General features: G+C 37.9%; 1 protein-coding gene across 1 annotated transcript in view; it reads right to left on the reverse strand.

Annotated features, from left to right (window-relative positions):
• The window catches only part of LOC149289645 (protein CASP-like), a 188,111-nt gene that overhangs the window by 13,229 nt on the left and 157,324 nt on the right, over window positions 1-17,558 (reverse strand). Inside the window, exons 15-17 of the mRNA XM_089490354.1 lie at window positions 4,851-4,987; window positions 4,633-4,702; window positions 4,195-4,301 (exon numbers count right to left, since the gene is read on the reverse strand). Of these exons, the coding sequence (XP_089346480.1) occupies window positions 4,195-4,301; window positions 4,633-4,702; window positions 4,851-4,987 (314 nt within the window). The remainder of the gene's footprint in view (window positions 1-4,194; window positions 4,302-4,632; window positions 4,703-4,850; window positions 4,988-17,558) is intronic.

The following is a 17,558-nucleotide window of genomic DNA, read 5'->3' on the forward strand; positions in this document are numbered from 1 at the left end:
TTTTCTTGTTTTTTTATTTTTCTATGTTCTGTTCTACACGGTGCCTGCGGTTATGCCCCGCTCCCAGCTCCTCTTCTTATGTTTCTATTACACATAATTCGCTGTCCCTTCAGTGTTCACTATTATGGCTCCGGATACTCTTAAGGTTATGTCTATGAATGTAAAAGGCCTAAATAGCCCTCATAAGCGTCGGCTGGCACTATCTGAGGCCCGCAAGGCCCGTGCCGCTGTCGTATGCCTGCAGGAAACTCACTTCTCAAATACTCACCCGCCGACCTTTTCTTCTCGCCAATACCCTACGCACTACTCAGCCATGGTCTCTACTAAAACAAAAGGGGTATCGATACTTATCCACAAAGATTGGCCCTTTGAATTGATTAAAAAGGTTTCCGACTCACAAGGGAGATTTCTTTTTATTGTGGGACGCTTGAATCAACAGGTTGTTACCGTGGCGTGTATATATGCGCCTAATGCTGACCAACTCCCGTTCCTGTCAATGTGCTTTGAGAAATTATCTAAGGTCCAACAGGGTCGCGTCTTGGTCTTTGGGGATTTTAACCTCCCCTTAGACCCAGTGTGGGATACATCCTCTTCGGCTCCCAGGGCTCGAAGTGCGCCCCTACGTAGATTATGTTCGGGTTTTCAGGACCTCTTGTTACAGCACGGGTTATATGATTCTTGGAGCATCCTACATGGCACAGAGAGGGACTACACGTTTTTTTCTGAGGCCCATAATAGTTATTCCAGGATCGATTTTATATTTGTAGATAAGCTCACTTTACAAGATGTCAAATCGGTCGTTGTAGGTGATATCACGTGGTTGGACCACGCTCCGATGTTCGTGGACTTGCCCTCGGTGGCAGCGGTTAGGGGATATGGAACGGGGCGTTTAAACGAATCTTTGCTTAACGACAAGGAACTTGTCTCCACCCTCGTCACGGCTATTAATTATACCCCTGAGGTAGATGTTCCGACGGTTTGGTCTGCTTATAAGGCATTTATTCGGGGCCATTTCCTACAACATACCTCCCGACTTAGGTGTTTTCGCAGGGAGTCTTACCTCTCGTTGTTGCATACGTTGACCTCTCTGGAATCCCAGCATAAGGCCAACCCTACCACTGTTTCTGCGCAGGCTCTGCACAAGGCTCGCTCGGAACTACAGGCGCATCTTCTACAACACAATCTTCTTTAAGAGCCTTTGTCCACAATTAGCGCCTCACCTTACCTGCCTATTTAACTTTATTTTCTCTCAGGGCACGGTACGAACCGAGCTTTTAGACGCCCATATTATAACGATTCCCAAACCAGGCAAATCGCCAACGAAATGTGAAAACTTTCGGCCAATTTCTTTGCTTAATTCTGACATTAAATTGTATTCAAAAATATTAACGAACCGGTTAAATCAGGTCTTGCCGTCCATAATCGACCCAGACCAAGTGGGCTTTGTTATGGGGAGGCAGGCCCCGGACAATACTCGTAGATTCATTAACATTCTTTCACAAGTACAACAATCCAAAGCCGCAATGCTATTACTTTCCCTTGATGCCGAAAAGGCTTTCGACTGCCTGAATTGGGCATACATGCGGGAAGTTCTCCTTCGCTACCAACTCCCTATAGCCTTTATTCGAGCTGTCTTGGCCCTCTACTCTTCTCCTTGTGCTAAGGTGTCATATGCCAGGTTCCACTCTGCCCCTTTCCCCATTACTAATGGTACGAGACAGGGGTGCCCGCTGTCTCCTTTGATTTTTGTGCTTGCCCTGGAACCCCTGGCCATAGCCATTAGGAACTCCCCGGATATTCGTGGCTTTTGTTCATCTCTCGAGCTCAAACTGGGGTTGTTTTCCTGATGATTTTCTTTTGGCCATTTCAAATCCAACTGCAGTCCTTCCCCACCTTCAGAACCTGTTAGACGACTATGGTCGATGCTCTTATTATAAAAACAATACTACTAAAACGCAAGATATACACAGGTGGGGCAAATTTGAGGTCTCGTGGTGGGGGCGTATTGTCTCCCTTAAAATGATGTATCTTCTCAAACTCCTTTGTCCCGCTGCCGGTTCCGCGACATCTTCTGTTACTGTATCAGCGAACCTTTAATGCACACATTTTGTTGAACCGTCCGCCCAGATTTGCGAGGCGCACTCTCTATATGCCTGTTTTCCACGGCAGTATGGGTGCCCCTAATTTGCTATATTATCATGATGCCGCTAGACTGACCCAGGCCCTACAGACGGTGTTTGCGAACCCCGCCCCAAAATGGGTTGATTTGGAAAATGACATTCTTTTGCCTTATAATTATCGTCAACTCTTGTGGTGTTACAAGCGAGAGAGGCCTAAGCTTCCCTGTCCAGGACCTGTTCTCCAACATACCTTCGGTATTTGGGACAGGAAATTGTTGCCTGTTTTACATGCACCCTGGGTTAGGCGCCGTATGCCGATCACTTCTCTCCATTTCTTCTCACCTAATCTGTCTCTGAACCGTTGGAAGGACAAGGGGATAGTTTCGGTTGATAATCTGTATGACAAATTAAATTTACGCACCTTCGCTGTTCTCCAGGCCCAATATGCTCTACCGCCCAGCGATTTGTTTCTTTATCTTCGAGTCAAACATATTCTAGTTCAACTGTTGCCCACTGGTATACCTGTGCTTCAAACTCACCCCTTAATAAAGCACTGTTCTACCTCCCCTTATCTGAGACATACCATCTCCGTATGTTACCGTACGTTTTTTGGCCCAGGATCCAAACTATCTTATATGGTAAAGTGGGAAAAGGAGCTGGGCATGTCGTTAGATCTGGGGGACTGGAACAAAGCCCTTCGTAATTTACAGGGTGTATCTCGCTGTGTATCGCACTGGGAAGTGAATAGGAAGGTTCTCTACCGTTGGTACCTGGTTCCTTCCCGTTTGGGTCGCATCTTTTCAGATGCCTCCGCCTTGTGTTGGCGCTGCCACAACTCTCCTGGTTCCATGCTCCATGTCTGGTGGGATTGTGTCAAACTTCGGCCTTTCTGGTCCATAGTCTTCAATGTCATTAATAGCTTGCTCCCCCACAGAGTATTACCTCATCCGAAAATAGCTTTGTTAGATATGCTTCCCAAATGTATCGGGAAATTGACTCGTAAGCTTGTTATGCACGTGCTTATAGCGGCTAAAACGCTGATAGCTAGACTGTGGAGATCGGCTCGTATTCCTTCTCATTGAAGAGAATGAACAATATGAGTATGCAGCTCATGAGGCCTCGAATCATTTGGACTCCCATGTTAAAGTGTGGCTCCGTGACAATGTGGGGGGTGGGGGGAACTGATGTTTCGCGGTCAGCATCTTTTGCGATAAAGCAGAGGGCATTATACGTGGTTTTTTTTTTCTTTTGCATGGCAAGTACCGTGTATTTTGTTGTTATGTGTTATTCCTTTTTATTTCTTCCGTACCTTGCAATGACCCTTTACCCACTTGGGAGGGGCTCGCTTCGACTCATCGACTCAGAGACGGCGGTTCTGTTTTTTTTTTTAACGTTTTGTTTTATTGTTTCTATGCAATACTATGACACAAATTATATATCGCAGTATTTTCAAGCTATTATATGTATCGTTGTCTCTGTACCGCGATGTGTATTGTACCGCTTTACGCATGTTGGATTTATTTGTTTTCAAATAAATGTTTAAGAAAATAAAAAAAATAAATAAAAAAGCACAGTCTAGTGATTGCTTTCTATTAGGACACATGCATTGGTATATGCGTTATTAACTATATATTAACATGCAATACAAAGTTATCTGTAAGATTTTGACTGGTGGTTCAACCACAAAGAGATTTGAGAGTTTCTCACCCCCCCCAAACTCCCTTACTTTAATATACCCCGTTATTCTTTCTGTACTTTATTGCACAGGGTCACTCACTGCTGCCCAGACTATAGACTCTCTACCCTTTGGTTAAACACATATAGGACGGACCGATTTCCTTATATACATTAAAATATCAACGTAATTCTATTAATTGTGGAAACGTCTCTTGTTTTTGTGTGGTTTTATATTATCTCTTTTGTTTGTCAATGTGGAGAGAATTTTTATTTACTTGTATAATATATTAAAAAAGACAGAACAAAAAAAAGGCCAACAGAAACAAATGGAATGTGGAAAAGAAATGATGACATTTGGAATAACTGACTCATGAAAGAGGTGTCACTTTTAACCTACCGCTTCCAGCTCCTGGTTTCTGGCTCGGAAACGTTCCCTTTGGCTGGATATGATAGATAGAAGTGAATCCATTTGACCTTCTGGTAGAGTCGCATTTGCGGAATAACCTAAAATTAAAATACCAACCGGATTTAACATTATTGCGTGGACAGACACATACCTCTGCTCTGTGTAGAGACTCATTTAGTGTGCCTTATAAAAAACTGATTTATATTTAGAATGCTGACATCACAATTTGTATGTATCACATATGGAAGTAAAGTGCAACATGATCAAAAAATTAAAAAAAAAAACTGGAGAAACAGTTTGACAGTTAAGGTCTTGTGCCATTATTTATACAATGCTTTTTCAATTTATTTCCAATGTGGTTATCAAGATCCTTTGCTTCCAAATCTGCTCATCATAAAAAAACAAAAACAAAAAAAAAAGGTCTCTCACCATAGAACACAGCTGTAGCTTCTTTGATGGGCTCTGGAATCTTCTCCATGCTGCTGGTGATAGCAGCTCCCTGTTTGATAACCACAAAAACACTTTAAAAAGCAATTCTGTATAGCAAATGTTATTTATGTTTGTTCTGTTTTTTTCCACAAAAGACTTGTGAAATCCACAATGCTAAATTATCTGTAGGGTACCAAAATGCATGACAAACATTATACCTCTGCATCTGGACGTTGAACAGAAGACATAGACTGGATGGTGCTGAGGTCCTGTTCCAACGTTGATATTAGATCTTTCTGTTCAGATACTGTAGCAACCGCTTCAGTGAACTGCATCTGCAATTCTGCACAGCGTGCTGGAAACAAAAATTGAAATACAAATTCTGAAATATTTTATCTAATTTAAGAGCGTTCCCTAAAAATAAGCTCCGCGAGTCCCTCTAATGTGTGGAACCTAGGAAGGCTTTCATGAAGTGACTTGAGACTTCATGAAAAATAATATCTCTAAAGTGTATCCTAGACAATAAGAAAATTTTGACAGGCTCTAAAGCAACATTTTGAACAATACTTTTTATGTATTTGCAAACTGTGAGGGTGACTGGGGTGCTCTTAGGGGAGTGGCGACATGGACTTCTAACCATTGATGAGGCCATACTTCATAACTCACATAAAAACAGACTAATGGAAATTCTCTGGGAATGTTGTTTTTGCTGCGCATCACATTCATGTTATTTTATATAATAAGACTATTTGTGGCTGTGACTTTTTTAATGTATAATCTGTCATTACTTCTTTGATGAACTGCCAAGTATTGCTTTCACCATTTGTTTATTCCTTTAAAAAAAAAAAACTTGACCCTTTCATGTCAATCCTTACAAATGTACTCGTACATGAAAGGTCAACCTGATTAGCATAAAAATGGCCTGGTGGCCAGTACTGGACTATTTTGTGCTTGTTTTTCAAAGTTGTAAAAATGTGTGCATTAGACACATTTTTTCCACATCATGATCTCTGACATCTGGCATTTTCACCCTTCCTCCCACCTGTCATGTGGGCATGCAAAAACAATCCATGAAATGAGGCTGTATTTTCCCACGCATGGGAAAACAAGTGGAACATGGCAGACATAAATAAGTGATAATACACAGTCAAGTAAAACTGGGTTTATTTCTAGACTTTCTAAAGGTAAAGGTCCCCCCAACAACCTCCACTGATATGGAGAATGAGCAAAATCAAAGACCCTCATGATTTAAATGATGCTTAAAAATACACTGAAATACTTAATAAAAACACAATTAAATACTTCCAGGTGGCAATGAAATATGTAAGGCTGCCCTTTTTGACCTTCAGTCTTTTGACCAAATAAATTTGCACACTTGGTCAATATCACCATCTAACCCTTTTTTAAAATGTTTTTAATTATATTACAATCTAGAAAATCCAGACATAATTGTGTAATTTAAAAAAGTTCAACATAACAGCGTATGCACAGGTACAATTAAAAACCTTTTTGTCTAAAATATATTTTAATATTACGCCTTTATAAAATGTATAAACCAGCAGTTATACACCTTGATGCAAAAATATAACTTAATTCCTTTGTAAATTAAGCTACATAGTTGCTTTATTTAAAGATTATTTACACTTTAAGTAAAATTTACTATGGAGAAAACTGCAATAATGAATTACTTTTCTGGTTGTGGCACGTACACACCACAAGATGTCACTGGTTGTATGTGGGAAACCATCTTTTTTCTGGGATATGAGACAGATAAGCATCTTCATGACAAGGGTACTCTAGAGCTTTCATGAGATTTAAACATGTTATCTCTGTTTCTCATTTTTTGTGTAAACACAAAAAAATATTTAAAAACAGGTATGACTTTTGTTTTCAACCATATTCACCCATATAACATCTCTTATCAATGTGTAAAAACATTAGAAAACCTTCCTATGATTTCTGACACTGCTGAAAAAATTAAGCACAATTTGTGCTTTGCAACATAGCCCCCAACCATCATATACAGTAATACACAATACGCAAAATGCTTCCTTTTTTGTATTTCTAGAAGGAGGGCTAACAAGGTGTTTGGGCACTTCTACACATTTGTCTTTACTTATTGACTAGAGATCTGTTAGGGGTCTTTATGGACCTCAAAGATATCTCTTGACATCAGATGGTACCCATGAGGATGTGGTGACATCACAGGTCTGCAGAAAACAGAAGTTTATCAAAACAAAATGAGATTAAACAAAGTCTTTGTCAATGCTAAAATACATTACTGTATACAATATGGTATTTTAAAGAGAAACATATCCTTTTCCATGAGGCTCTTTAAAACCAGACCGTAGCCAAACAAAGCACAGCAGAAAATAAGGGCATATTTAAATTAATACTTGTGAAAAGGAAACACCGTGAACATATATCGCTATATAATGTATACAATTAAGATCGGTTAGAATTTAGAAAGTGATAGTTCCCCTTTAAATATGATCCTTGGAATGTTTAACCAATTTTAGACATTGGACCTAATTTAATAGATATAACAAATCTGTAATCCCTGCAGTTTGATCGTGATACACAACAGACTGTGCTGCATGGAGCGTGAGAAAGTCTACTTAAACAATTGTTATTTATTAATAAATACTTGTAATATAATTATGCAACGTCTCTTCTCCGTGAATATTTTCGAAGGAGATTTTAGAGCTTAAACAGAAAGATATTCCCCCTTATGACTGAAGTGTCGAACAGGATTGTGCTACCTCAGCAGTCATGTTGGAGCAAACTTTAATTGGTCCTATAGATGCGAGTGCATTACCAAGGTGGGGATATATATACACACACCGTGTAGATAAGGTTTCCAAATATTCAAAAAAGTTTAGCGCAACAAGATTTTCAGTTGAGTGTTCACTTCACCAAGACTGCCCAAAAAAGGAAAATATATACTTATCCAGATGATGTGTCCAAATCTTATACATTTTATACATATCTTATACATGCTCTTATACATAAGAGTAACAAAACATACAACAAGGTCATAGAGCTTTCTGCATAAATATATATGTATCCCATATATATTTTTTTATATAAAAAAATATATATGGGATACATATATATTTATGCAGAAAGCTCTATGACCTTGTATGTTTTGTTACTCTTATGTATAAGAGCATGTATAAGATATGGACACATCATCTGGATAAGTATATATTTTCCTTTTTTGGGCAGTCTTGGTGAAGTGAACACTCAACTGAAAATCTTGTTGCGCTAAACTTTTTTGAATATTTGGAAACCTTATCTACACTGTCAACATATGCGTTCTATACCGTACTATGAATGCAAACGTCTTGTAATACTGAACATGTTGCCCCATAAATAGAGCCCATTGTGGTCTTTAAGTTTGCAGGCTGCATGCTGTGGTTTTCGCACCAAATTTGTAATCGTAGCTAGAGGTGCTACCTTCAATGGCAGCACTATAGAAGTAGCAATAGTGCCTTATGTTATGAGGCGCATGCTTGGGGTACTAATATGTTATATTCACTTTTGTGGATTGTTTCCCTTATATGCAATACTATATTACATATCTATATTATCATTTATTTATGTAGCGCCAACAACTTATGTAGCACTTCTTACAATACATATATTCAAGGGCATGACAAAACTAGAACTAGGCGCATGTTACATTAGGTAAAGAGAGCCTTTATGTACATATATACATACATATATACACATTATTTACAATAAAATAATGCTTTTCATTTTTTTCAGCGGCATATGATGGGAGTATATTATATAATCCTCAAGCAATTTTTTTCTGCTAGAAACCAATGCATTATTTTGATCCAGTGGCTAGTGTTGAGGGATTTTTTTTTTTATATTTTTGGTTTTAGGACAGGATAGTGAGTATGTAAGTATATTATTTGCCAAATGTGTATTCTGTTTGAAAAAGCATTATGGCACTCAATACAATTCTGTGTTCATTTTTATACATGTATTTAGTTGACCCTGCCCTGCTTCTGCTGTAGCTATGAAGGGCACTGAATTATAGAAATATTTTCTTTGATTTTTAATATTCAACAAAATGATTGGTCTGCCAAATCAGGTGGGTTATGGCAAGATGTTTGTGGTTATATCACTATGTAAATTGTATATATAATTCACTGGGATTTCAAAATGTAAATTTGTGTTTTTTTATGTTAGGATTAAGGTTCTATGAACAAAGGCAGATAATCTTTTAGCAGCATAGGCACAAAGGAGATGTGCATTTATGTTATTCTTGTTGTAATTCTTTGATAAGGGCTAACAATGTAATTGTAAGTTATGGATAGCAATAGAAATCTTTAGCCAAGTGTTAATTATGTACTTTTATGTACTTTCTATATAATGGCACCCAGTAAATAAACAATGCATCTCTGTAGCCTAGGACCAGCAAAGTTATAGTTAAAGCATTACACTCCTCCATCTTCCCCACAACAACTGACTTTGTGCCCGCCCTCCCTGCCCCTCTCCCACCGCCTCAGTGTTGTCCTAATAAATAGACAGTTAATTACCAGATCTATTTAAACATGCCAGTAGAGGGCACCAACTCTTTGGATCCCTTTAGTACCCACTTCTCCCCATTAAACCATTCCAAATCCCATCCCTCTCCATCTCTCTGCCATCACAGCTATCCCAGTACCTCTACACTAACCTTTATATGTGAAACCTGCCTGTGTTTGCTCTGCTACCTCTGTCCCCCACATATTCTTCCCTATTCCTATCACTCTCAACCACCAAACCTAACCAACATGGTCAACCTAACCAATTTTATTCCTATCATCTCCAACCATAAACTCCTTCCAGTCCTTAACTGTGCCCTAACAAAGGCTCTCCTCCTCACTTATCACCTCTTCCTTTTCCCGTCTACAAGATTTCACTCGAGCTGCCCCATATCTCTGAAATTTACTTCTACTGAACTTTCAGCTTTCACCCTCCCTTCCAACATTCAACTAAAATCCCAAAACCCACTTCTTCAGAGCAGTCCACCTTAGCAGCTAGAACTTCCTTGTCATTGACAACCACCACACTACCTCTCACCCTCTCTGTGCCTTATACCCCCCCACACTACCTCTCACCCGTCACTGATACCCCCGCACTACCTCTCACCCTTTCTCTGTGCCTTATACCCCCCCACACTACCTCTTACCCGTCACTGATACCCCCACACTACCTCTCACCCTTTCTCTGTGCCTTATGTTTGTCACCCCATTCCCTCAAGATTGTAAGCTTGCGAGCAGGGCTCTCTCCACCTAATGTATCGGTTTGTCTTAGTTTGTCAATTCTCGTCTTGTCAGACCCCTTGAATTTATGTATTTTATTAAGCGCTGCGTAAATTGTTGGCGCTATATAAATAAAAGATAATAATAATAATAAAGAGCTGCATCACAGACATTTTTTTATGATTCACTCTTTCCACCCTATCCCACCAGCCCCAAACATTATTTGTTATAGATGCCTTGCACCCCACTAGATACCCTGTCTTCCTATAGGTCTCTTCTCCATCCATTTAGCTGCCCTTCTCATTCCCTTAAATTCAACATCTAAACTCTAATCCACTCTAATTCAGTCCTAGCTTCCTACAGATTCTATTCTAACAAATCCTTTGATCCATCTTGATTTTCCTCCTCGCTCACTTTTGCACCCAACACTCCATGTAGAACCCCTCTTCATCATCCCTATTTGATTTATTCAACTTTAATTAAACATTTTAAAGATATGTGATAATGTATCTACTGCATGGAAGGCCCTACACCTACGAGTTTGTGCAAGGTTGTTAAATTGAATGTAGTGTGAAAGCATTTATATAAGACACAAACATACATGTCGATACATTGCAAAATAAATGTTAACACAGACTACATGTTGGTACTGACATATATACATTACATTTATACAACGTCCATTTCAATCTAAGTGTATACAATAAAATTATATATTTTGTGATAACCAGAAGTAAGGTTTAAAACATTTTAAAAGTAATTTTTAAAATGTAAACATTACTAAACTGGTAAGTAAGAAATTTAGTATCCAACTAGCCCTTCAAAAATCCAATTGGGTACATAAGTAGCTTAAAGACATACAGTAAGGACATATTAATTACACTCAATAAGTACCAATTTATAAATGTATTTATGGGATAATTTATTGATGCAATTTCAATCGTATTCTGTGCAGTATTCACCATCTCAGTGGTAAAATAATGATAGATGCTACATTTTTATTTTAACAGTAGTGACCATTCAAAAAATATTCTTTGGGGATGCCATACAATCTTAATATTTATTAGTACAACTTATACCTCCTAGCTACCCTGACTTGCCAAGCCACAAGTTTTAAGTAGATTTGTCGTGATTTACAGCTGTGAAATAATTACAGGGTGCATTAATAAGTACACTTTTCGTTAATTATTGTAAAGGAAATACAACTTGACCTTTCTGGGTTAAAGAGTGAATTGTAATAGGGAAAAAAATATAACTCACAATACCTACATTTTCCAGCATTTGATATATTTAATATTGAAACCTTTATAACTCACTGTGACAGTGGTGTATTCTAGTTTTGGACAGCAGGTTCAGGGCGCGGCATAACTAGAAGCTTCAAGAGAGCCGCTGATCTACGAGCTGGTTAAAAAGGAGATCGCGGTTCTCCCCAACCGTCTCAATGACACTATGGAGGTCAGCGCCGAGTCGACACAACCGTCAAAGTTCAGTTATGCACCAATGCCGCATATATAGGCAAAGTGCTGGGATAAGGTAGGATAAAGCCAGAGACTGATATCTGAACAAAAAACGGTTGCGACTGTTGATATGAACTACGTGTGTCAACTTACTTCACGCACACAGAAAGAGAACCTTTACATAGCTATTTGCCGCACACTGTTAAGAATGATATATAAGGTTTCTGTACATTGGGTTCTTTAGAGGGGAGCTTACACTATAATTGTCTTTGCTTTAGTTATTGTCCTATGGTTGTGAGGGGGTGTATAGTTCACACGTGTACTCACCTGCCTGGAAACCTCCTGGACACTGTGTTACACATAATACAATGTGCAATGCAGTCTGGTAAATATTTATACTGCAAATGCCATTATTGTCGCAAATATTCTTTATTTATGACAATACTCTGGCTTCACTTCTGAGATCAGCTCAGGACAACCCTTTGTGTCAGAAGTCCATCTAGGAAATGCGACACTCATCTGTATCCAAAACTGGATTCATTGCGTCTATATCACACTAGGAAAACCAGAACTAAGGGACACCATGCAAAACTCGATGTAAGTTTTGCTGTTCTGCGCATTACAAGCATGCAACATAACACAAAAAAAACCCACAAACCCAAGATAATCCACTTTAAATTGATGATCAGCTTCATTATAGCATAGCGGACATGTTGATTATGAGCCATTTTAATACTGTTCATTTAAGCATACAACCTAAAGCACTATAGTCAATTCTATAAATAATATGACTTGGCTTACCTGTGTTGTCTGGGAAAAGAGTTTACAGTTAAATACACTACATGCAGCATATAAAAGATACTGAATATACAAGGTCTTAGTAGTAAATGTTTGCTGTTGGGACCACAGACTTGAAAATAACGACAGGACCACCAAAGAGTGTGTTTGTATAAAAGATATTTACTTCAATTATCACACCTAGGGTGCTAGTGAATAATAATAATAATAATACATTGTGTGAGATTCATACAGTGATATTGCTTCTCCATATCATATAGGGACCGTTGTACAGTGCTGAGAACAAACATTATGGCTACCCAAACAAAGACAGAACAATGCCATTCTGCTGACAGGACCTCTATTCCCACTGTTGCCAGCCAAAAAAAAAAGACAAAAAAAACTTCTACTATATGTCTTAACAAGAACCAAGAAAGCAAAACCTACAAAAGAGGAATCACAGCAACACAACATAGGCTTCTCAAAACTACGTGTACAAAAATGACACTTTTTTTGGTCAGTTGGGTCTTTGTGAGGATTTCTTTTTTTTTTTTATCTGTGATTGCAAATAACAAATAAGCTCTATAAATGCCTAAGACTTAATGCGATACAGCAAAAAAAAAATAAAATATATAAAATACTGCTAAAAATGTCGGACACCACAATACACTGGGGAACTGAGCTTATTCATAAATTCTCAGGAAAGAGAAAAATAATATGGGGGGAAAAAAGTACATCACTTCTGAGTTTATCTTGTGCTGTGTTAGTAGTCAGGGTATTTAACAGCTGCACCCATCTTCATGGCAAGTAGTTATTGCACAAATATACAGACTTAATCTTTCAACTACATAAACAGGGACATGAAGAAATGATCTTTTCCTTTTCGATGTTAATGGCTAACCTTGCCTTTGTAGACGCGCTCACATGTCCAAGTTTCAACTGCATGTATTGAAGAGCAGTTGAAGAACATTGGAAGAACAATTTTATGCCGTTGAAGCAGAATTACAGGTTTTAACGATATGGCAGTGTTAAAATATCTATTCTATAGCAGAGTGGGGCTTCTTTAACAACAGACACAGCTAGACTTTAATTGTGATTTAAATAGCTATTTAATAATTGTATTTTTTGTTGGTACTGATAGTAAATGTACAACTCAACTCAAAATTCTAATGGGACTGCCTTAAAATAGGGCAAAGCAAGTACGACTATAGAATTTTGTAGCAAATTTTTTATAGCACAAACCTGTGATTCTGCTCCAGAGCTAAAATCCAAGTCAGATGACACAAGGTTAGTCTGCTGTGACATTTACAGCCTAATGAGATTGTAATCCACCGTAACACTTTTAAATGGAAACTTTGTATATCAAAATTGATAAAACAAAATTAATGAGAAAATACCAAAACATTTTTCTTTTGAAGTCAACACTTGGAAGTACAGAAAACAAAAAGTGCCATTTTCTAATTCATACACCTCAACAGAATGGGAAAAATGTGATATGTATATATATATGTATATATATACATACACACACACACACTGATCAAAAAGGATACAGATGAGGATAATTCCATTTCCTGCATTAATACCATCCCTGCACTGAATTTCTCATAATATATTCTGAACAATATAACTGGGTCTAAGAGGCATGAGGCAATAAAACAATCCATTCATTCCTTTTTGGAAAGAAGTCGTTGCATTTCTAATGTAAAATCGCACACATTAAACAAAAAATAAAAGGGATTCAGAAATGTATTAAATAGCCCTACATGCATCCACACTTGTTCAAAACTGGCTTAGTTTATTTAAGCTATAAAAAGCCGGAAACGGATTATTAAAATGCATAATCAGTACATAAAATATTTTTCTACATAAAACAAAAGTTACAACACATGGCAAAAAGGTTAGCGGGCTGGTTCCTGTCAAGCTACTAATGGTTCTTGTCATTCCAGACATTTACTTTTTATTAAATTGTTAAGTGGTACTTCATGTAAGTCAATAGTACTTGCAATATACAATGTGAATTATCCAGTATAGAAACTGATTTTGCAAGCAAACGATGCCACAATTTCTGTATATTTTTACTGTTAAAAAAACACAAGTTTTCATAAATTTAAAAGAAACAATGCATTAAGGCACAATATTACTGGACAGAAGTCCGTGGTTTTCTGGGAAGAATGACTATATGGCATTTTGGGTCATGAATTAAGGATTACATCAAAATAATAAAAAGAACTATAAATTATGCAGTAGGTCCCAAGTTTGTGATTTTGCTTAAGTAGAAGCCTGTAGAAGATTTTTGCATTGGAATTTCTTTAATGGTAGCAAAATATACCGTATTGGCTCGAAAATAGGCCGGACTTTTTCCCCCCACTTTAATTCTTTAAAGTGGGGGTGCGGCCTATATTCGGGGTCTAGCGCCCGACACCCGGGACATGCAGTTCCGGGCGCCGGGCAGGCAGCAGGGTTAGGATGCAGATCCCCCGCAGCGGTGCAGGGGACCCGTATCCTACTCTCTGATACGCTCAGACAGCCTCCCCTGCCATCACTTCCCACGGAGGGGGTGCCGGCACGGGAGATTGTCTAAGCGCATCGTGCAGACGTTCACCGGCAGCGGCGATGCGCGTAAACAGTCTCCGCTGCCGGCACGTCTGCACAATGTGCTTTAACAATCTCCCTTGCCGGGAATTCCCACGGGGGGAGTCCCGCCAAGGGAGATTGTTAAAGCACATCGTGCAGATGTGCCGGCAGCAGAGGTTGTTTATGCGCATTGCCGCAGCCGGTGAACGTCCGCACGATGCGTTTTACCTCTGCCCCCAAGACTTACCAGAGCAGACTCCCGGGTGTCTTACGGGGCCGGCAGGGGACATCTACGCAATACGCGTATACAACTTCCGGTGCCGGCACATCCGCTGAGTGGAAGAGGAGGACGACAGTGGCAGCATATCTCTGGGGGGGCAGAGTGGCCGCATATCTCGGGGGGGTGGAGAGTGGCAGCATATCTCGGGGGGGGGGGGAGACAGAGTGGCAGCATGTCTATTAAAAAAACTTTTTCTTTTAAAAAGCACCAAACTTTTAGGGTGCGGCCTATATAGGGGGGGCGGCCTATATCCGAGCCAATACGGTAATTGTAGCAGATCAGTAGACTGATTAAATGTTTAAATATATTTTTTTTCAATTTACATTTAATGTAAATCTCAATTATCTGTGTGAATTAAGTTGAAAATAATTTACGATCCTTCTAGTTTGCCACCGTACGGCTGCAAAATGCATTTAGAAAAAGTCAAATGATGTTAAATAATTTAAGGTGTAACAGTATTTAAATATAGTGACCATTAAGATTTTCTTTTAAAAATAAAAGTTCAATAATTTTTTTTTTGACAAAAAATAAAGCTGATTGTAGTAACAGCTTTCTGCCACTTGTAATTGTGGATGTCTTAATGGATTAATTTTTATTTAAAAGCCTGAGGTCGTATATTACGGTTTACATCACAGCTTGAAAAATATGATGGGATATTGTAGTGTTTAAAATGAGTATTGTGGGAAAATATCCAGCTGCTTTACTTTTATTTCAGACAGTTACTTAGATTTAGTCAAACAAAACTAATTCTTAGGCTGGCAAGAAAGTCCTAGTTGTTACCGGAAAAATTGACGCATAATATAGTAAAAGCAAAAGCTCATTTTAATACAATGAAAGAACCATGAAATAATCCATATTAAAGAAAATCTAAATTTATATGGATTAATAGCATTTAAAACAATAATGATATACTTAATAGACTCACTTGATTGAAATATTAAAATGCTATCCCAGTTTATAGATAATTGGCTTAAAATTAATATTGTAAAATACAACCCAATCTATAAAATTATAGCATTATATTAATTTAAAAATGATACCATGTGAATTAAATTATGGTTCTGTTATTTGGTGAAGTGGTTCTCAGCAAAGAAAATTACAAATAAATATTTAAAAAAAATTGATTAAACATAAAATATGGTAATCACTTTCTAGGCAAAAGCGCACGTTTTATACACAACTGGCCCGTTCACATGTCGACAGAGTGCTGGCAAACCCAAAGAATTTTTAGCAATTCTTCATCGGGAGAAAACAAAACCATGCAAATCTATTTTTATATAATTATCATCCCAGAATTTAAAGTTGATCAATTAAATGCTGGCATTACACAAATATTGCTTGTTTAGAGTCCAATTTAATATAAAATAATCCAGGAAGCTGTCTAGTATCCATGTTTGAAAGGGAAAGCCAAAAGTTTACAATAACTCTGTTATAAAAGGTCACCCACGTATGCCAAAAACTTGATGTCTGTGATGGAGCTAACCTTTTTTCATATTAGGAAGACAATTTACTCGGGTTTTCCACTGTAATATCCTCTGCGTAACCCAGCCACAGGTAAAACATATGCAGAGATTATCCCATTATGATTAGAAAGAAAAACATTCATAGAATTAAAAACCTGCCTTCTTTCTATGCCTCTTTAGCACTGCGATCACGCTGAGCGGTAACCTTCTCAATGTTTTGTAGTGTTAAATGAGCAATTATAAATGACAAACTATACATTATTCCACCGCGTATGGAGGATCAGACAAGAGACAACCTATAACCATTAAAGGAGCCGCAGTTCCAACAGGAAAAGAAATTATGTTTAAATCACCTAGATCAATTCAAGTAGGTACATACTGAAAATATTACACTACTAATGTCCTTTTCCACCTTTACTTAACCCCTTCATGACAAATCCTGTCCATGCATTGTTTTTAAAGGGTTTAAGGACAAACCATTGTCCTTAAGGGGTTATATGCAACACACAGAACTGTAGCAACGTGTGTGATTATATACACTATTATAGCAGTTGGTTAAAAGAAAACATATAATATGGATAATCACAAGCAGTAATGCAGTATTTTTTCTGCTAAGCCAAAATGCAATCTTTTGAGTTGACACTTGCATGTTTTGTGCAAAGTGCAATTTATTTAACCTATATTGCATTATATAAAGCTCAGGCAATAAACAAGAGGCTTTTCTGTTATTACCGCTTGTGCGATTCCAGATTGCGATGGAATTTGACTAAGTGTAATTATTGGGACATTTAATTTTGTACTCAATTTCAAAGCAATTGCTAAATAAATATAAAAAGCACTGCCAATTCTTTTGCTTTTGGGATTAAGTGGATGTAATGTGACCGTCAGCAGCAAAGCCATGTGTTTTTAGCTTGAAGCAATTAGCAAACACAATCATATAGTATTTTGTAAATCTTGAGTTCATTAGCCTAATAACGTAATGCCAATTTAACTGCCACAAAAAGTAACACAACCCAACGTTTGGGGTTACAATGTTTTATTTCTGTTATTTTGGTTTGTATTATGCACGAAATACCAAAGATAGGGTCTCTGTGCAAGGCCAAATAGTCAG

Source organism: Sceloporus occidentalis, unplaced genomic scaffold, assembly GCF_023333645.1.
Source record: "Sceloporus occidentalis isolate IW3139 unplaced genomic scaffold, rSceOcc1.0.p SCAF_43, whole genome shotgun sequence".
Classification (NCBI taxonomy): Eukaryota; Metazoa; Chordata; class Lepidosauria; order Squamata; family Phrynosomatidae; genus Sceloporus; species Sceloporus occidentalis.